The sequence below is a fragment of the Capricornis sumatraensis genome, chromosome 14 (assembly GCF_032405125.1).
Source record: "Capricornis sumatraensis isolate serow.1 chromosome 14, serow.2, whole genome shotgun sequence".
Lineage (NCBI taxonomy): Eukaryota > Metazoa > Chordata > Mammalia > Artiodactyla > Bovidae > Capricornis > Capricornis sumatraensis.
Window position 1 is genome coordinate 76,501,260 of NC_091082.1, and position 21,428 is coordinate 76,522,687.

At 45.0% G+C, this 21,428-nt stretch overlaps 1 protein-coding gene across 1 annotated transcript in view; it reads right to left on the minus strand.

The window, feature by feature from the left end:
- The window catches only part of SMYD2 (SET and MYND domain containing 2), a 53,550-nt gene that overhangs the window by 24,324 nt on the left and 7,798 nt on the right, over positions 1–21,428 (minus strand). The window contains exon 2 of the mRNA XM_068986019.1: positions 8,680–8,743. Coding sequence (XP_068842120.1) covers positions 8,680–8,743 — 64 coding nt within the window. The remainder of the gene's footprint in view (positions 1–8,679; positions 8,744–21,428) is intronic.

Genomic DNA, 21,428 nt, shown 5'->3' on the forward strand with positions numbered 1-21,428 from the left:
CTCGCTGCCCCCTGGACCGACCACGCTTGCTCCTGCCTTGAGAACTTTGGCACTTGCTGCATTTCCTGGAGAGATGCCTCTTCCCCAGACGTCCTGTTGGCTCCCTCCCTCCTCCATGTCTCTGCTCTGATGCCCCTTTTCAAGGTACCCTCCCCAAACCAGCGCTCTCCCCCACCACTCCCCCTTTTCCTCGCTTTATGTGTCTACCTGACGGATTTATTACACACTGATTAGATGTTTGGTTTACTACGTTTTCCCCCCTGCCCCCACTATTCATCTGTTTCGGGTAAATCTATTATCCCAGAACCTAGAACTGTGCCTGACAGTCACTAAGCACTCAATAAAGTTGTTGAATGAATGACGATGTCTCCCTCCCCACGGCCAAGAAGGAAAGACACACTGTCACTTAATGATTTAATGCACCCCCCGTGACACAGACCCTGGGCTCAAGCACTGTGCCAAGGTGTTCTGCAGAGTTAAATAACAGCATGCCGAATATAACCAAGAGCAAGGAGAGACAGAAATGACAAGATATACACAAGGGAGAAGAGGATCTGTTTTTAGCCAAAGCCTAAAACGAGAGCTCGGTGATGAAGCAATGAGGTAGGAACAGGTAGGTCCAGCTCCCAGCAGACAAACTGACTCCGCACACAAATGCAAAGCAAAAAGGGAAAGACAACAAGGGCTTCTGACCCTGGGGCATCCGAAGGAAGTGAAGAACGCTAGTGGGGGACAGACGGGTAACTGACGCCTACAAACACACACAGGAATTTCACTGTGACCCTAGCTGTGCTAAGAAAAGGTGTTTGCATGGCCTTAAACATGCTAGTTTCCTGAAGTATATGTGGTGTCTTTGGTGTTTAACAATGAGCTCCGGTGAGAAAAAAGTTTAACATTTCTTAATATGACTTATGTGTTTTTAATACAATTTAATTAATACGAATATAAATAAATAAATACGAACACACAATGCTGACATCTATTGATGTTAATGTCCTCCAGGGAAGAGAACCTCACTACAGCGCTCGCTGTGGGGGAGAGCAGAGCTCTATTTAGCAAGAGGAGACTTGGCCTGGGGCTCGGGGAGACCTGCATTCTCACCCCGCCCTCCAGCGAAGCAGCTATGTCACACCAGACAGTCCTCTTAATCCCTCTGCCTGTGTATCCTCGGCTGTAAATAACATGATCCCTAAGTTACTTAGCAGGTCCGGAATTCCGAGTCTACGATTGTATGCCTTCCAACAGTGATAATCAGACACAAAGCTTGAAGCCTACCATTATCAGGCATTCATGCAACCACAAAGGGTCGTTGTGAGGATCCAATAAACAAGCTAACCCACAAGAAGCACTCAGACCAGTGCCTGGCACACAACGTGCTCTCAACAAATGCTGGTAATTGTTCACGTCCTGGTTCCTTCATTCATTCAATAAGCCCTTGATGACCCCAGAGGCAGGGATGGGAGATGGAGTCTTTGACTTCAAGTCGTTTATGACTATATCCGAACACAAAGAAAAGCAAGAGCACCTAGAATGTAATGGAGACCCACACAGAGCAGTGAAATCGGAGAGCTGGGTAAATTCAAGGACCGGCAGCATCATGTTAAGTTTCATCAGCGGAAATTTGTCAGCTAGTAAGAAGTTTTCCTTTTCTGTCAGACGGTGGAAATGTCAGAGACATACCACAGTGACACTACTTGGCTTCCAGTTTTCCTTCAAAATTTAAGCTGTTACTCCTTCAATGGTTGCAATCTTTATAAAACTTTATGTAAATTCAGATGGATCCCACTTTCTAGGAAAGTAATATATTACAAACAAACGCATAGGAAGGATTCAGAAAGACACATGCCGAAGTGTTACTAGCGGTTTTCTCTGGAAGGATAAAATTATGAAGTATGGATACTCTTTCTGTTCCTCTTTCAGTCTGAAACTTCTGATTTTTCTATAATGAGCACAGATGACTCATGCAATAAATTTAAACAATTAAATCTATGTAAAAAGTATGAGAGGGAATTTTTTTGACACCCTTGTAAACTTCTAGTTCATTTTCAGCCACTGTAACAACAGCTCTGCATGACTTTCCTTTTTGTGTGTGGACTGAAATGCTTAAAGATGCATAAAGAGTTGAAAAATTGTCTCATGGTACACCAGCACTTCCAACGCTGGAAGGAAAGAATGATTGTTATGTCAGCCAGTTTTCTGCTGAGCAAATGATATATTGTCTCCCTGCATAAGGAGACTGGATTTTTATTGTGAAGTCCCCTTTTCTAACTCCTGCATTTGGTGTTTCTCTTGTTCTAAAGGGGCTTTCAATTTAGACCATAATTCCAGGGGAGCTATTTCAAATCCTGAAAGATGATGCTGTGAAAGTGCTGCACTCAATATGTCAGCAAATTTGGAAAACTCAGCAGTGGCCACAGGACTGGAAAAGGTCAGTTTTCATTCCAATTCCAAAGAAAGGCAATGCCAAAGAATGCTCAAACTACCACACAATTGCTCTCATCTCACACGCCAGTAAAGTAATGCTCAAAATTCTCCAAGATAGGCTTCAGCAATATGTGAACCGTGAAATTTCAGATGTTCAAGCTGGTTTTAGAAAAGGCAGAGGAACCAGAGATCAAATTGCCAACATCCGTTGGATCATGGAAAAAGCAAGAGAGTTCCAGAAAAACATCTATTTCTGCTTTATTGACTATGCCAAAGTCTTTGACTGTGTGGATCACAATAAACTGTGGAAAATTCTGAAAGAGATGGGAATACCAGACCACCTGACTTGCCTCTTGAGAAACCTATATGCAGGTCAGGAAGCAACAGTTAGAACTGGACATGGAACAATAGACTGGTTCCGAATAGGAAAAGGAGTACGTCAAGGCTGTATATTGTCACCCTGCTTATTTAACTTATATGCAGAATACATGAGAAATGCTGGGTTGGAAGAAGCACAGCCTGGAATCAAGATTGCCAGGAGAAATATCAATAATCTCAGATATGCAGATGATACCACCCTTATGGCAGAAAGTGAAGAACTAAAGAGCCTCTTGATGAAAGTGAAAGAGGAGAGAGAAAAAGTTGGCTTAAAGTTCAACATTCAGAAAATGAAGATCATGGCATCTGTTCCCATCACTTCATGGGAAATAGATGGGGAAACAGTGGAAACAGTGGCTGACTTTACTTTTCTTGGCTCCAAAACCACTGCAGATGGTGATTGCAGCCATGAAATTAAAAGACACTTACTCCTTGGAAGGAAAGTTATGACCAACCTAGACAGCATATTAAAAAGCAGAGACATTACTTTGTCAACAAAGGTCCGTCTAGTCAAGGCTATGGTTTTTCCAGTGGTCATGTATGGATGTGAGAGTTGGACTATAAAGAAAGCTGAGCACCAAAGAATTGATGCTTTTGAAGTGTGGTGTTGGAGAAGACTCTTGAGGGTCCCTTGAACTGCAAGAAGATCCAACCAGTCCATCCTAAAGGAAATCAGTCCTGAATATTCATTGGAAGGACTGATGTTGAAGCTGAAACTCCAACACTTTGGCCACCTGATGCGAAGAGCTGACTCTTTTGAAAAGACCCTGATGCTGGGAAAGATTGAGCACAGGAGGAGAAGGGGACAACAGAGGATGAGATGGTTGGATGGCATCACCGACTCAATGGACATGAGTTTGGGTAGACTCCGGGAGTTGGTGATGGACAGACAGGCCTGGCGTGCTACGGTTCATGGGGTTGCAAAGAGTCGGACATGACTGAGCGACTGAACTGAACTTATTTATATACATGCCTGTGTGATTTCCTGAAATGCAGAGTAGCATGCAGAAGTGATTTCATAAAATGTGGAATAGTAAGAAAATGTCATAGGACTACTGTTCTCCACCACTATTCTCTGTGAGAGGAAGAATGCAAAAGGAATCAGGGGCTTAGCGACTACCTCACACCGGGATGACACCGGGATGACAGCCAGGGCTGGCCCCTATCTGCTTTGTTTTCTCTTTCCATGAAAGAGTGATGGGACACACTCATTGATTCTTACTGGTGATGTTAAGCATTTATTCACAGGAAAAAAAATCAGTGGCTCCTTTGAGGATGCTTCCTATGTCTGAATGAAGAGAACAAAGTGAATTTAACCAGGACTAAACCCCTGACTCTAGCCTACCCACTGATCACCCAAAAAATGACAGGGTCATGGGAGCATTTCTTAGACATTTTCTACACTTCAGTTACTTTGTAATTGGTGATAAAAGTCGAGAATGTTCTCACATCTTTGGTCACATACTCCTCATACATGCTTTCTTCAATCTTCATCAGAACATGCCCCCTCCTCCTTTCAAAATCACACTCGTAATCCTAACGCCTCCACTTACAACACACAAACCGTTTTCTTCTATTTTTCAATGTTAAGAAATAACACCTTAGAAAGTTCTACTCCACAATGATTCCTCTATGTAATAACTCTAAAACTCTTCTCTTCAATGTGCCGTGGTACAATTTAACAAAAAAGTCTGAGTGAACAACACTCTTAGTTTTCTAGGCATATTTATAAAAATAAATATAGTTCATTAAAACACACAGCTTACAAACTGAGCCTAACTAAAAAGGAATTTCTATTTCTTTTATATTTCCTCCCATTACCCTTTCATGCATTGTCAATTAAAATCTCTCCTCTGGCAGGATCACACTGAGTCAAATGAACGAAAAGGAGAATAAATGGGACAAGACTTGAGACAAACTGTATAAAATAAAGCATGGTCCTAGAGTCCTGCAATCAGAGAGGATGGCTGGGTGCAGGAAGCAGGGTCCTGAGGAGCTCTAACATGCTGCATTCCTGGAAGGACGCCCTCAGGCAGGGATGTGGACCTTAAACTCAAAGGGATCTTCCCTTTCACCTCCATGAAAGGCCACTTCGTCTCTGACTCATCCCCACAGCGCCTCTTCTCCTGGAGGGTCCTCAGGACCCCCAGGCGCAGTGCTGGAAAGCAGTGAAAGCCCTCCCCAGGGATTCTGCACACTCTGTTCTCAGTTTTGTTGCTGTGTGACCTTGGGCAAGTCACTCAGCCATTGGGGACACTGCTTTCTTATCTACTGATAAGCTCCTTTCAACCCCTGTCATCTGCTCTGTGGTGTGGACCCCCCGGTGGCTCCAGGTGGGTGGGGTCTGCCCGTGAAGAAGGCCCAGTGAAGAGGAAAAGACCCTGATGCTGGGAAAGACTGAAGGCAGGAGGAGAAGGGGATGACAGAGGGTGAGATGGTTGGATGGCATCACCGACGCGATGGGCATGAGTTTGAGTGAGTTCTGGGACACGGTGAAGGACACGGGAGCCTGGCGTGCAGCAGTCCCAGGGGTAGCAAAGAGCCAGACATGACTGAGTACCTGAACAACAGGGGCAAGGGCCACGCTTTCTTAGGTGGAGAATCACTCAGTCACCTTCCTCACTGCTGCCCTTGTTTTGCACCCCTTGTTTTACCCTGCAGCAGAGTCTCCACCTTGATCCCATCCAAGTATTCCCTTGGGCAGAATTCCGAGTCCATTTCCATCTAGAGCAAATACCCCACACTCCTCCCCAGTGATTTTATGGATGAAACCCTTCTACGGCCGTTTGTTTCTAGGCACTTAACTTTATGGCCATCCTGTCTCACTGTGATACGGCGTCCTGCTCCTACTCAGCCCTTTAGACGACAGGACCAAAGACCTTAATGATTATGTGCCTCCTCCTGCCAGGACAGGAGAGACGGGAAACAGACATGAAACAGGCCAAATCCAGCCTCATTTCTAGAAACAGGTGGCTTTTGGGAAGTGTGTTACTACTTGTCATCTACAAGAGTACTTTGGTCACAAGATACTTCACAGAGCACGGGGAAACTGAAGTGCAAAACTACTCTCTAGGACCAAGGGTGTCCTGGCCCAGGGGCTGGCAAGATGCAAGGAAGATTGCACATGGTGGGGCTGGACACAGTAAGCTGTCAAGCCCCGGACCTTTGACATGACTTAGAATCACAGGACTGTGTCCCCCATCCTGGGGTTCCTTGCTACAGCAAGCACATTATGATGTGACCTGTACAATCTATCTACACCAGGAGGAGGACATGCAGCCTGTCAAGCTGCTTGATGTAAAGTAATAAAAAGGCTCATCTTTCAGTGTCATATCTTCCTGCCTTTTCATTCTGTAAGGTGACTGATGCGGAGGCTGAAGCTCCAATACTTTGGCCACCTGATGCAAAGAGCTGACTCACTGGAAAAGACCCTGATGCTGGGAAAGACTGAGGGCAGGAGCAGAAGCGGGCAACAGAGGATGAGATGGTGGGATGGCATCACCGACTCAACGGACACGAGTTTGAGCAAACTCTGGGAGATGGTGAGGGAGAGGGAAGCCTGGCGTGCTGCAGTCCATGGGGTTGCAAAGAGGAGGACACGAATTAGAGACTAACCAACAATAAAGAGGCATTCTGGTTCACACAGGTTGATATACTTGGTTGCCGGGAACCTCCCAAGGCCAGGCACCTATCACAGTGAGTCAGCAAATCTGGAAGACTAGGTCCTAAAGGCAAGGGAACCACAATGGCCCCCACAACACCCCAACCTGGACTACGGTTATGCATCAGTGTAATGCCACCTGGGGGGCCTAATGGAAGACAGCTCAAGAGACCAAGAGGTAGCTCAGCATCTCACAGATGCTCATGTTTCAAATCCATGCCAAGTCTACAGTTCATCAGAGAAGTTAAGGCTCCATTTTGTAACAAGCACTATTCATATAATGTATACCATTAAGGATCTCAAGTTTCTTAGAATCCATCCATATGCTTTGGTGAAAAAAACCCAGTCCTTTAAATCTAAAGTGGGCTGCCTACTTTATTCTCTGCATAAAGCTAAGCTTCAGTCCAGCCTGAATTACTATCATATTATTATTTACAAGCCCTCATGCCTGCACGCAGCATCACAGTTTACATAGAACTTTGACATCTCACATATCATTTGATCCTTATAATTCATCAAGATAGGGGCCACTGTCCTCATTTACACTTAAAGAAAAAGACTCTGAGATGTCCTTTGAATTGTCAAGTTCACAGAGGTAGGCAGGTGCGGGGCTGGAACAATACCCTCCGAGTCTTCTGTGTTACAACAGTCTGACCTGTGTGTGAGTTACTAGCTGGCTTCTTTAAAGAACCAGAATATCATGAGCTACTTTTTCTAGAAGCGTTTAACTTAAATATAGAAACAGCTAACTTATCAGGCCTGGAACCTAATCACGTCATTCTGGTGCTCACTGACCTCTTCGCGGGCCCAGCAATCTAACCACAGAACTCTCTGTCCATAATCGGGAGGAGCAAAGCACGGTCTCTCCTCTTCAGAAGAAGCTACACTCCCTGATAAACCAATGACAAGCCCATCTATATTCTCACTGCCCTGCAAGCTGGAAGCCTGCATGGAGACACAGGGAGGTGGACCATGCACATGGCCTTCAGAGCCAAGGCAGCCCTTCCCAAGTCAACGGCTCAGCCTGTGTTTCCTCTGGCCAGGGGCTCTGTGAGGGTAGCTCTGTCAGATAAGACTTTGGGGCTTAGCAACCTCTCCCACTGCTGCACAACACCCTTTGGAGACATTCAGAGACCAGCTGTGTAGGGAGAAAACAGAGGAGAAAAAAAAAAAATGAAACCATGGGTAATGTGGTCGACCAGAGCAGGGGTGGGGGGCAGAGGAGAGTGACAGTTACGTATGGGAAGAAGAACGAAACCGAGGTGCAGGTATGAAGAACGGCCTCCCTCTCCCTTAGACCCACTATTTAGTAGCATCATTTCCCAAGCCATATTAGTAGGTTCCCATTTAAAAAATAGATTGGGGAGGATACACAGAGATTGAAGATCACATCCTCCCCAAATTCAAACTGCTAGAACATGGAGTGCATTTTCTGTAATACCTGTAAACATTCTGTGTAACTATACAGTATGAAGTAGAAAAGTTTGGGGGGAAAAAAAAAAAACTTATCCCTTAAAGAGTCTACCAAGAGTTCCTCCAAATACCCTCTTGAAATCCTCAGTCCTGGGTTACAAGACTCCCTCGAGATGCAGCCAGCCAGCCAGATGGCCTGTGGTCTACACGCAACCTGCTGCCTGAACCGCTCCCCTCCCCCCCCCCCCGCCCAGGTCTCCAGGTCCAAGTTTAGACCAGTCCACCTCTGGCTGCACAAAAGCTGTGTCAGGGGCCCACCTAAGTCCAGCTGGAATCAGGCTAGATTAGACCAGCCCAAGGGTGACGTGTAGCCTGCCAGGGGGATAGATACAGACTTGGTGATGGTACAGACTAAACAATTTTAAAGACAGCATTTTAACATTTTTCACTGGTTGTCTCTGCACATTCCATCTGTTGCTGGGAGCCGTGGGGGGCAGACTGTTGACCTTGGTGAAACACCTGCCTGTATCCAATGTGGTCCCTATGTCTTTCCCACTTTACCAACCTCTATTTTTGATCCTGTGTGGGGCCCCAAAATGTTACTGCCCACTGGCTGCCCATCACCATCAGTCCTGGGTGCCAGCACACAGGGGCATCCAGCCACACCCTATGCCACAAGAAGGCTTTTCAGCTCTGGCTGCGGGAGGGCCCTGGGATGCCGTGACAAGGATGAGAAGGATGCTGGGGTCCCGAGCTTCCGAGGAAACCAGGCCCTCCCTGCCAGCTGGCCCAGAGACACCTACCTGACACTCCACATTGCAGTAAAATGCCTGCTTGCATCTTCCACATTTGGACAAGCCTTCTTTCCTTAAAAAACAGAAAGGGCACTGTAGTGGCGAGAGGCAGAAAAACGTGAAGCTGCTCATTTTATCATGCAATAACAGCCGCCATCTGGTTCGAAAGCAGAGCCAAGAGTCACCTTACCTTGCTCTCCCACTGCTACATGGGATTTTCCCAAAGGAGAGTTTGACCAGACTCAGCCCTTGAGTGGGAATGAGTTAGTCAAAGGGGACTAACGCTGCCACTGACCGACCCCGACAGCATGAAGGGTACTTTCCAAAGAGACGAAGGACATGCTCTCTGACTCGTGAGCCTGGCCTGGGACACCACAGCTGTTAACATCAACCTGCACTATGACTCAATGCTTTGGGGCAAGTCAGAGGCTCTTGTGTCCTGTTTTTCTCAGCTGCTAGAAAGGGACAGAAATAAACAAAGCCATCTTGGAAGCCTGGTCTGTAAAGACAGAGGACTGGGGTCGACCTATATTGCTGAGAACACAAAGTGGGTGACAATCTTTAGTATTTAGGGATGGAGCGTGTCAGTAACAAATGTCTGAGAAGCAAAGTTCAAAAACAACGCTACCCAGCAACTGGAGGCATATTCTTAAATAAAATACCCCTGGATCTGACTGGTACACACATCTACCTTGTCTGTATCCCACTGAATGATTCTTCTGCTTTGTCATAATTAGGTTAGTCCTCCCCGTTCATCACCACAGAATTCATTTTCCTGCTTCTCATAGGGGACAGGGACGTTGCTATTCCCCAACTGTTAGATGCTGGTGTGTTTGCTGCATTAGACAAGCCATGGGATTTTTCAAAAGCTGTGAAGCCACTAAGTTAAACCGCCTATGACAGAACCCTTCAAATTTTTCTGAGATGGGGAACAACCACTTCGTTAAATGAGAGTGCGATCTGTAAAGCCCGCTGTCTGCTTCTCACTGACCACCCTGAAGCCAGCTTTCCAATGTACAGAAATGCTGGTGCTGCAAAGGGCACTCTCGCTTACTGCCAGGGGTGTCCCCTCCCCTGCCATGGAGCCCCCTCACCCCAACCCCATCTGCAGCATGCCCGGAGGGCTGACATTGCAAGACATACATATCATCACGCTGCAGAGTCCTCCTCCGCGTCTTCTCAGAGAGTGGTAGTCACCACACTACTCCCACGGAATCGGGAAAGGGTTCCAAAAATGCTACTGTTGGAACGAAACTGGCTGCCTTGCAGTTTTCATGACAGTGCTTGGATTCCAAGCAGCAGGCTGAAGAATTGTGTGGGAGAAAAAAACGCAGCTCACAGTTGAGGTATAAATAAATATTCCGAGTTTGCACATCTCAGTGGTTCAAAGAGGAGCCCACTAATTTGGCTGAGTGCATCCTCTGGCCTGAAATACCCTCCGAGGATACATGTGGATGAGATGGCCGGCCCTGGCGTCTCCTGCATTTTATGCCAAGGGGGAAAGGACAGACGATGTGCTCAAAGACAACTGTGAAGTGACTAGTGAGCAAGTGCTAATTGACAGGCACCGTGAAGGAATGCCAAAGGGATGGAAAGAGCAGACGGGCAAAGCTGCAGAGGGAACTCTGAAAATTCTTTTCCAAAAGACGTGTGTTGGGACCTGGACAATGGATGGGTAGATGCCACCCATAACAATGTCCATCTGAAACAGCCATTTGGTGACGGTTGGTTTTGCAGGGGGCGAGGTCATAAAACCTCTCTGAGAATTTAAAGCTATTAACTCTCCCCAACAACCCAGCTTATCCCCAACCCTCAAAGAACAACAGAAAATGTTGTGAAATTTTGAGGGCTCACCAGCCACCTAGAATCTATGCACAGACTAGTGAAGTGTCTCTGAAACCAGAATTAAGACCCTCGATATAACAGACCAGGAAACTATCACAAAAAAATGTCTTTATTAGCTCTACACCATACAAAAAGAAAACAAGGATTATATACAGAGATCTTCCACACATAGATGTGAGCAGTAAAGCTAATATGAAACCAAGGTTTGTTTTCAGCTTGTTTTTGGCTTGTTTCGGATATTACCAAGGTACTATCCCAGGAAGGAAAAAAAAACTGGGCTCTGGTGAACGCAGGAAGAACTCTATTGGGGTTTCATCAAAATAATAGATCTCCCAAAGGCCAGGCTTCATTCAGCCTGGCTAGTCACCAAGTCCACGGCCACAGACAATGAAGACCAGGAAGAAAGTGCTAACTTGTCAGGAGGTTACATAATGCCAGTGGTTCTTGAGGTGTGGTCTGTAGATTACCGGAGGCCCACAGGCCCTTTCAGGGAGCCCGTGAGATCAAAACTATTTCCAGAATGAACTACTGCCTTTAGGGTCTTGACATTTGTGCTCTAGAAAGTGAAGGGTGCCCGGAGGGTGAAACCTGCAAGGTTTTGAAGTGAAATGAAGTGAAATTCGCTCAGTCGTGTCCAACTCTTTGAGATCCCATGGACTGGTACATGGGATTCTCCAGGTCAGAATACTGGCGAGGGAAGCCTTTCCCTTCTCCAGGGAATCTTCTCAACCCAGGGATCGAACCCAGGTCTCTCGCATTGCAGGCAGATTCTTTACCAGCTGAGCCACAAAGCCTTTGGTACAAATCAAAGCAGCGAGTAAGTCGTCACTGTATTCCTCCCTTCCACATGCTCACAGTCAGGGGGGAAAAGCCAGTTTCAGTAAAGAATACCCCTAAAGAAATCTAAACTGTGATACAAATGAACTTACCTATGAAACAGACTCACAGACTTAGAGAACAGACTTGTAGGTGCTAAGGGGTAAGGGATGGACCCAGAGTTTGGGATGAGAGAATGCAAACCATTACACGGTGGTGGCAATCTCACTAAGTTGTGTCCGACTCTTGCGACCCCATGGACTGTAGCCTGCCAGACTCCTCTGTGTGTGTGTGTATTCATATACATATATAACTGAATCACTCTGCTATATAGCAGAGATTAACACAACATTGTAAACCAAGTAGATTAAGATAAATTAAAAAAAAGGATGTCCCTAATAAAGCCGTGTGTGCATGCTCAGTCACTTCAGCTACGTCCAGCTCTTTGTGATCTCATAGACTGTAGCCTGCCTCTGTCCATGGGACTCTCCAGGCAAGAACACTGGAGTGGGTTGCATGCCCTCCTCCAGGGGATCTTCCTGACCTAGGGATCACACCTAAGTCTCCTGCAGTTCCTGCATTACAGGTAGATTTTTTACCACTGAGACACCCGGGAGGCCCACTAACGCAGGCACAAATGTTAATGTCCTTGAATCGTGAGTCTTTGGTATGTATCATCTCGGCACCCTGAGATGAAGGGGGCAGAAGGCAGGAAGTGTTTCTGCTCCTACTGAAGAATGAGGGTTATCTCAAGGATGAACTCTTGGCCATCCCTGGAGCTATAAACTGAACGTGCCACTGTTTTCTTGAAATATCACTTTTATTAAGAAGAACAACTTTAGACAAATTGGCTGTTCAGACTTGTGTATTTGGCAGGTATATTATGGAAATAAATGAAGTGAGTCCATCACATCAAAGAAAACAATTGGCAATATTTGTTGCCAATGATAAAATGTGGGCTCTTAAGCAAAAATTAGAATTTTGGAACACATGTATCTGCTACCCAGAGTTTGACAGTCTCTCATCTGAAAGATTGGTGATGGTTTTAAAAATTGTGGGGGTTTTTTTTTGTTTGTTTGATTTCGTGGTTTGATGAAATAAAGTTTTAGGAGGTCTATATAACTGAGTGAACCAACGTTTTCCAAATGACCAGAGTATGATGTTTAAAAAATTACACATGACTAAAAGAGTCATTCAAAGTACAAGACAGACTAAGGGATTTTATGTAACAGAGTACATAAAATTCAGAGACATGGCTTCAGAGTGCACGTTACAACTAATATTTAAGACAAAAATCACTTCACTGAGTTCTAACGGTCAATCAAAGAATATCCACAATTAACTGAAAAGGCTTTTAAAATACTCCTTCCCTTCCAATTACACACCTATTTGAGGCCAGATTTCCTTTGCATATGTCAACCAAAACTACATTACATGCCAGACTGAATTCAAAAGCATATCTGAGAATCCACTTGTATTCTTTAACCTCTCATTAAAGAGATTTGCAAAACTGTAAAACACCACTCATTAATTATTCTCATTAATTCTTTTGTCTTGAAGAAGAGTCCTCATTTTAAAAAACAAGTGCTTTATGATATTTTCTATTTTTAATTATAAATATGGTAAATACTGATAAATATCTCAAACAAAAAAGCTCTTTGGAGTTCTCAATTTTTATAGGTAGAGAGGGATCTTAAGAACAAAAAGTTTGAAAACTGCTGATTTCTTCTAATCATTCCATCAGCTCTATGAAGAGGTTATTATTCCAGCTTTTCAAATGAAGATACTGAAGATCTTAGAGGTGAAGTATCTAACTCAACATGGCCATTCAGCAAGTTGGTAGCAGAATCAGAATTCACACATCAACGGAAATATTTTGTCTCCATCATGCAAAATATCCTTCCTTGAGTATGATGACATGATCAAGGAGCATATACTACAGCAAACAAAAATAATCTATGTGTCTAGATAAGGTAATTCAGTTCAGTTCAGTTCAGTCGCTCAGTTGTGTCTGACTCTTTGTGACCCCATGAATCACAACACACCAGGCCTCCCTGTCCATCACCAATTCCCGGAGTTCACTCAGACTCACGTCCATTGAGTTGGTGATGCCATCCAGCCATCTCATCCTCTGTCATCCCCTTCTTCTCCTGCCCCCAATCCCTCCCAGCATCAGTCTTTTCCAATGAGTCAACTCTTTGCATCAGGCGGCCAAAGGATTGGAGCTTCAGCCTCTGCATCAGTCCCTCCAGTGAACACCCAGGACTGATCTCCTTTAGGATGGACTGGCTGGATCGCCTTGCAGTCCAAGGGACTCTCAAGAGTCTTCTCCAACACCACACTTCAAAAGCATCAATTTTTCGGCGCTCAGCTTTCTTCACAGTCCAACTCTCACATCCATACATGACCACAGGAAAAACCATAGCCTTGACTAGATGGACCTTTGTTGGCAAAGTAATGTCTCTGCTTTTGAATATGCTATCTAGGTTGGTCATAACTTTTCTTCCAAGGAGTAAGCGTCTTTTAATTTCATGGCTGCAATCACCATCTGCAGTGATTTTGGAGCCCCAAAAAACAAAGTCTGACACTGTTTCCCCATGTATTTCCCATGAAGTGATGGGACCAGATGCCATGATCTTAGTTTTCTGATAAGGTAATAGCAGTAAGTAAATAAGTGTCAGTTGTTCAGTCGTATCAGACTCTTTGTGACCCCATGGACTGTAGCCTGCCAGGCTCCTCTGTCCATGGAATTCTCCAGGCAAGAATATTGAAGTGGGAAGCCACTCCCATCTCCAAGAGGGTCTTCCTGACCAAGGGATCGAACCTGTAATAGCACTAATGAAGAGTAAATAAAGGCATTCTTTACCCTCATCTGCACAATGTCCTAGCTCCAGTGGAATCCTGTTAATGCTGCTCCATGCTGTACTTGGCCACTCAGTGTGTCCAACTCTTTGTGACCACATGGCTGTAGCCCGGCTGGCTCCTCTGTCCGTGGGATTCTCCAGGCAAAAATACTGGAGTGGGTTGCCATGCCCTCCTCCAGGGGATCTTCCCAACCCAGGGATTGAACCCAGGTCTCCCGCATTGCAGGGGAATTCTTTACTGTCTGAGCCACCAGGGAAGCCCAAGGATTCCAGAGCAGGTAGCCTATCCCTTCTCCTGTTAATGCTACTTGGCTTCAAAGATACAATGGGAAGAATCCAGTCATTTCTGAAAATGAGATCCAGGAAGGGGAACATCCCCACAGAGGGTCTCTTAACCAACTATGCCAGAGGACTCAATGTCACCTGAAGTGGACTGGAATTAAAATAAGGGCTGATTTTGTATTCAGCCTGTGCAAAGAAGGTCCCTCTGTCTCATTCAGGGAGTAAATTCAGGCAGTAAATCCAGGTGTGTTCGCAGACAGACACTGGGCCAGTCCACATGGGATTGCGTCCTCTGGGAACTGGGTGATAACACACTGCAGCTTTCAGAAAGGACAGAAAAGCCTTGCCTGGCTCGGATGCAGATGTTACTGTATATGTGCTTATGGGGTCATCTACCTGGCTTACCTGTGTGAATATCCTTCACAAAGATTCTCCCGGCCAGACTGCCTTCAGTGGAGAGAAGGAGAAAAGCTAAGCCAGTTACTGACAGCGAACAGTTTAAGAATCTCCTTTGGTCTATTTGGTAACAGCAGTTCTCAGTGAAATGGGGTAGGGATGGGAACTCTGTTTAAACTACCCAGATACGTGCTTCAGTTCTTCCCATAGCTTACACAGGGCGAAACCCACACGGTCTGTAGGTCTAATGGTAGAAACCCCGATTACAATGTGCTGAGCTGGCTCATGCGGGTGTGTGTGCTTCAGAGAGCAAGAGAGGGTTTGTGTGTGTGTGTATGTGCTTCAGAGAGCAAAAAGTAGAGCTCCTGAGAGTCCAACTACTGCTGACTGCAAAGTTCAGCCAGAGAGAAACTTCATATGGGATATCCATTTTCACTGTCGAATACACAAGGCTTTTAGAATAAACTCTGTGCCTGCAGAAGACCCAGCTGTAAAGCTTTCATTTGCAATGTAACCCGATCTGAATTGTCCAGGAGGTTTGGGGAAAGACTGCAAAACAAGGAACAGAAAACTGCCCTCCGTGACAGAAGAATAAAGGTCATTCAGAGGAATGAAGTGAAATAACTGAAAAGGAAGGGAACGAAAGGAACATTAATGGTGAAATCACGCACAACCTCTCAGAGCGGTTCTCAGCTTCAGCTGCCCACGCCCGTCTGGGGCTGGGTCCAGCTAGTCTCATCAGACTGGTTTGTCCTGGGAGTTTTAGAAAGCCACCCAGGTCAAATGTGCCTCCATAACACACAACTGCTGGTCTAGGCCTATGGTCGTCCATTTAGGTTGAGAGTTTTCGAGGGCAGAATTTGATGAAGAGTGTTGAAGCATTCTTCTCTGCAGTCCAGACTGCTTACAATGTAACTCTTCTTAAGAATGACTCACACACAGGATGGATTAGGTGGTTTAACTACCTTGATGATGGATGGATAGGTCGGAATAAAGTGCCAGACACTGTATTTTCTTACTATGACAAGCAAGTGTTCTGGAAGCCAGGCTCAGCTTTCTTTCCACCTCTTCCTGATTCCTGCTTCACAATGCAGGATGACTGTGCTGGGCTCCTTTTCCTACTTCCCTCTCTCAAATCCTTTTTCCTTCTCATGCTTGAGTGCTATGCGATCTTGGGCAAGTTAGTCATCCTTTCTGAACCTGTTTCCTCCACCATAAAGATATAGTTTCTATCTCGCAGGTTTGTTATGTAAATTAAATGAAAAAATATAAGCGAAGCCCGCCACTACTACACTTCTAATTAGTCTTCATACTTTTGTGTTTTTTTTTTTAAGTGATGTCAACTCCTGAAATATCTTCAGTACCATCTTGCTCAGACTCATATTTAGAGGATTTATGCTTCTAAAGCCTTTGTTTTACAGGCAAATATCTACTTTGCTGTGAATGGAAGGGCTCTTTGAACTTAAGAAATGGTTCCATCCACAAAAGGAGGAAAGAAATGTGACAGGAAAATGCAAGTGTGTGATTATCAGTGGCTGAAACAGAACTCAGAAGACACGCTCCTGTCATTTTCGACAGGAGGAGACACGCGCAGTGATTAATTTTCTTGCTTTTAAAATTTGGAAGCCGGGAAGATCAACAAGTCAGGATTGTAATTAACAACTCCTGCTAGTTAATGCATTGCCGCAGGTGCTGCAGGTCCAGATAAAAAGGATTTGATCCTGTAAGCTCCCTCCTTTCTGCTACTGAAATGAATGCTTTGTGGGTTTTCCCCATGAAAGAGAATGATACTGGCATGGAGTGGGTTTGCAATAACAATTACTTTTAACTAACGATGATAGAAGAAGTGACAAGGAGGCTCTGTTGAACAGAGGCAGCCCCGGCCAAATGAAAAAAGAAAAGGAAAAAAGCCCCAGCGGCACAATATAACTTCACCATGGGTTGAAATAAGACAATCAGAAACAAAGTTAGCCTCCCACCCAGAGTGAGTGGTTCCACTAGCAAATTTTTATTGGAGAGAAATAAAAATTGGAGGAATTGTGGCAGAACCCTATTATAGCCCTGGTCAGGTGACAAGGATAATACTCAGGGTATGGGTTTTTGTGTAACCCTGAAAGATGCTCCATGTAGCACTTTAATCCACAATGTAACAGTGAAACGGGACCACGTGCTGCGGGAGCTTCTTCCCAGAGCAGGGCTGAACCTTCCCCCCAGGGCATCTGGCTTTGTTCTGAGGCTTGTTAAAAGTTAGAGCCCAGGGCCTCCAGGGAAGCAGGAAATATTTAGGGCAGTAAGGTAGCAACTAATAGGTTTTCCCAAATGTTGGAACAGAAGCTGTGATTTACAAGGAGAAAGAGGAGGCTTGGTGGTCAGCACTGAATAGTTGGCCTTATCATAAAAATGATGACCCTGGAGAAATGGAGTGACACAGGTCAAAGGGCAGAAAGTTTCGGCTGTAAGGAGAAACAGGTCTGAGGACCTACTGGACGGCACGGTGACTACAGGTAATAATATAGTAGAGTATGCTTGAAAGTTGCTGAGACTTGAGCTTAAACATTCTTGTCACACAAAAGGAAGTTAGCTATGTGAGAGGATGGATGCGCTGATTATCTTGATCTTAGTAATCATCCCACAGTCTCTATGTACACTTTACATACAATCATATCTGTCGATTTTTCCTCAATAAAGCTAAAAAAATACTGTAGACATGACTCTCCACATCACTGACTCATGAAAATCAAACTCAGCAATGAGAAAACAGTGAGGATGCTGATTTAAGATTTGTTTCAGTGAAGGCTCTAGGGAAGCCTGGCATGCTGCAGTCCATGGGGTCGCAAAGAGTCGGGCACGATTGAGCAACTGAACAACAGCAAAGACTCTAGTTGAGACAAGATCCTCCTCTGCCTTAGAAAGAAAAAAAAAAAAACCATGAGGCTCACATACAGAACAGAGAACTACTGAGCCTATGGAACAGTGGCGATGACTCTTTTCAGCCACTGGACAGCACCTACAACCAAACCTCATCTTGCAGGCCCTGTAAAATCCCTAACAGCTGAAGCCTGCCCAAAGAACAGATGTGTGCGCTTTTAAACTGAACATTCTCCTCTGAAATTCTGTATATGAACTTCTGTGGGAGATCACAATGATGCTTCCTTGCAATGTGTCTTTGACTTCTCTGATGCTTACCAATGAGGAAGTCAAAAGGAAAGAAACAACAAACTCATTTTTAACTTATTCTCTCTTATAAGAACTGACCATAGGTAACAGCCACCATTGGGGAATGACGCAGCACCATTGTGGGGGAACTGGAAAGACCACTTATATTTTGTTTAGGTTTTAAGTGAAAAAAGCAGTAAGGGATAATTCCAGGCAGGGTGGAATATGGAGGACTTGAGCAGTCAAGATTCTGCCCTGAAGATAGGGATCAATGAAGTGTTCTGTAAGAATCTATAAGGATCCAAGAACGAACAGAGAAGGGGATGAGGCCTGCCCACAGAGCTGTTTGTAAAATAAGACTGCAGAAATGAGACTGTTCATTGATTAAATATTTATTGAGGTCATGGACTATCAGGCCTCAGGCTAAGTGCTGGACCTGCAAGGTTGAAGAAGACCTGGTTCCTGTAGTCAAGTAGCAAGTGTGATGAAGGAAGTATGCAGAAGGTGCTACGGGTGCAAACACACGCATGTGTGTGTCCAAGCATGTACGCATGTACCACTATAAGCACTTTGGAGCTGCTGGAGTGAAATTAAGACCGCAGAGCAAACTGGACCATTGTGATGCCCAGCCTTGGGGGCACGCCTGCAGGCAGCCTTGAACCGACAGTGGCCTTCCACTGGGTCACTCTCTGAAGATGCACAAAACAGAACTTGGTGGTGGGCTGCTTTCCCCACTCTGTGCCTAGAAAATATTTAGCAGGTAGGAACCTCGGAAGGCCTGAACACGTGCTGAAATCAATATACTACTGAGTGAAATAAGTCAACTGTTAGTTTCTGAATCTCTACTACTTTGTGACCCTGTAAGTTTTTAAGGTGAAAAAAATCCTAAAGCTTTTGAAAGTTGTATTTAAAAATATGTATTCAAATGTATGAATAAACACTTCTAAATACAGTTGAATAAATATTTCTAAATACAACTTAAAAAGCTTAATGGATATACATGAGTTTGAGTAGGCTCCGGAAGTTGGTGATAGACAGGGAAGCCTGGCATGCTGCAGTCCATGGGGTCGCAAAGAGTCCGACATGACTGAGCGACTGAACTGAACTGATTCAAGTGTATGAGTAGACCAAATTCCATCAAATTCCAAAAAATGTCTACCCAAAGTGCTGCTGTTTTAACACAATGCAGGGATGCTACAGTTTCATTTGACCCAGTATTATCTGATCAGAGTTCTCCCTTAGTTTGCATAAGTCATGAACTACAGTGTGTGCTTAAACTTCTTGGTGAACAGTTTTATGACATACATACATGGATTATCAGTGTTTGAGGAAAGAAAGCACTGAACTCAAAACATTACTGCCTTTAACAAAAACTCTGCTAAAATGACAAAGTTCAAGGCACTACAGCATCAGCTAAAAATTGTCACTTGCTATCTGCTTCTACAAGGATGACATCACTAGCCACTGCAGTCGCTGACCTTGAACCACTGCCTGAAAGGAGTCCAGGGTGGAGACGAGGGGTGAGGCACTGTGCGCTCTGGGAAGAACCGGCAGAACAGGCCTTCAGATAGCTAGAAATTTTCAGACAATTTTATGAGCCCAACTTCTGACATCTCCTCGTATCTAGAAAAGCACTAAAATCATTAGCAGAGACATCTGCTGCTCGTGACTAGTCACAACCTTCTTGAGACTCTTTGCGACCCCATGGACGGTAGTGCACCGGGCTCCTCTGTCCATGCGATTCTCCAGGCAAGAACACTGGAGAGGGTTGCCATACCCTTCTCCAGGGGATCTTCCCTACCCAAGGATGGAATCTGGGTCTCCTGCATTACAGACCAGATTCTTTACCCACTGAGCCACCAGGGAAGCCCCCTTGGGATTAGCAGCAACCTTCTGCTGTGCGTTTCACCAAAATCAAACGTACGCTGAACTCCCCCACCCACCTCTTCAGAACAGGGCCTCAGAAGTATCTGAGAAGCTGTCTCTTGGGCAGTAAGTCCTCATTCTGCCCCCAAATAAAACTTAATTCACGACTCTCATGCTGTGCTTTTCTTTTCAGTCTACGGTGCATAAAATAAAGATGAATTAAACCTACTGGAAGCTTCATGGTGGGAGGGATTTTTGTTCCTTTTTTCCACCGGGATTCAGAACCTAGTGTGTGCTCAGTTGCTCAGTCCTGTCCGACTCTCTGCGACCCGTGGACTGTAGCCCACCAGGCTCCTCCATCCATGGGGTTCTCCCAGCAAGAATACTGGAGTACGCTGTTATCTCCTTCTCCAAGGGATCTTCCCGATTCAGGGATTGAACCTGCATCTCCTGCATTGGCAGGCAGATTATCACTGTACCACTTGGGAAGCCCAGAACCACAGTGAATGCCCCATAAATATAAATATTTGCTGAATATATTAAAAACAGAATCCCTGCCCTCAGACAGCTTAATCATTAAATGTCTCTTACTGCTGAGGTTTTAAGAACCTGTGACTGACAGTGACCGTCACTCTGCTCGAGATTTGTGTAACTGAGGAGTAAGAGATGTTTTCAGGTGGCACAAGTGAAGAAAATCAACAAGATCTGAGCCCAGGGCCCACATCCCTTGAAGAGCCTTTCCCGGTCCTCACAGACTCAAGACAAAAAACTCCTCCGGTCCAACATCTTTTCATTTTGTCACAGATGGCAACATAACTCTTTTCAAGTGCCAGGATATAAAATCCTTGAGATTTCTATTTGGCTCAGATGAAAAAGTGCATCCTGCTGTCAGCCAGACTTCCTTTGCACCTCCCTCCCTCAGGATACGCCTATGTCTTCAGGCCTTGGTGTGAAATTCGCTTCTCCTTGAGGGAATCGTCCTTATTCTTCCTCTCCTCCAAGTGTGACCACAGATTCCCTGGGCGATGAGATGTCCTGTTCATCGCAGTGGACTTGCAGATACACAGTGGTGTCTCAGCTATCACAGCAAGAATTTATTTTGGTTTCCAGGGACTATAAACTTGTGAAACAGAAGCACTTATGGATTCTTGGATGTACTCCTTTAAAAAGTGAACCCAATCCACTTGAATAATGCACATGCCATATTTCCACTCAGTCATCAGAAACCTTCCACTTAGCCCCTAGGTTTTATTTAATACATTGGCACAAGGAGTCCCATAGTATTTTTAAATTTTTGATGGAAGGAAAATATGAGACACACAGTTGGATTCTCAACAAATGCATGGACTAGAAAGATAAGTTGTTTCCTGAACCCTCAAGACACTTTGGTCTTATTTTCCTGCTAAATCGCATATCTCTGGCCTTCAGAGAAGTCTAGAAGAGATCCGATTTCCTTCTGTTCTATTGTGCTGGCGTGAACGCCTTTGCAATTGAAAAGGAGGCCTCCGAGGGTGGTAGGAACAGAGTCAGCAG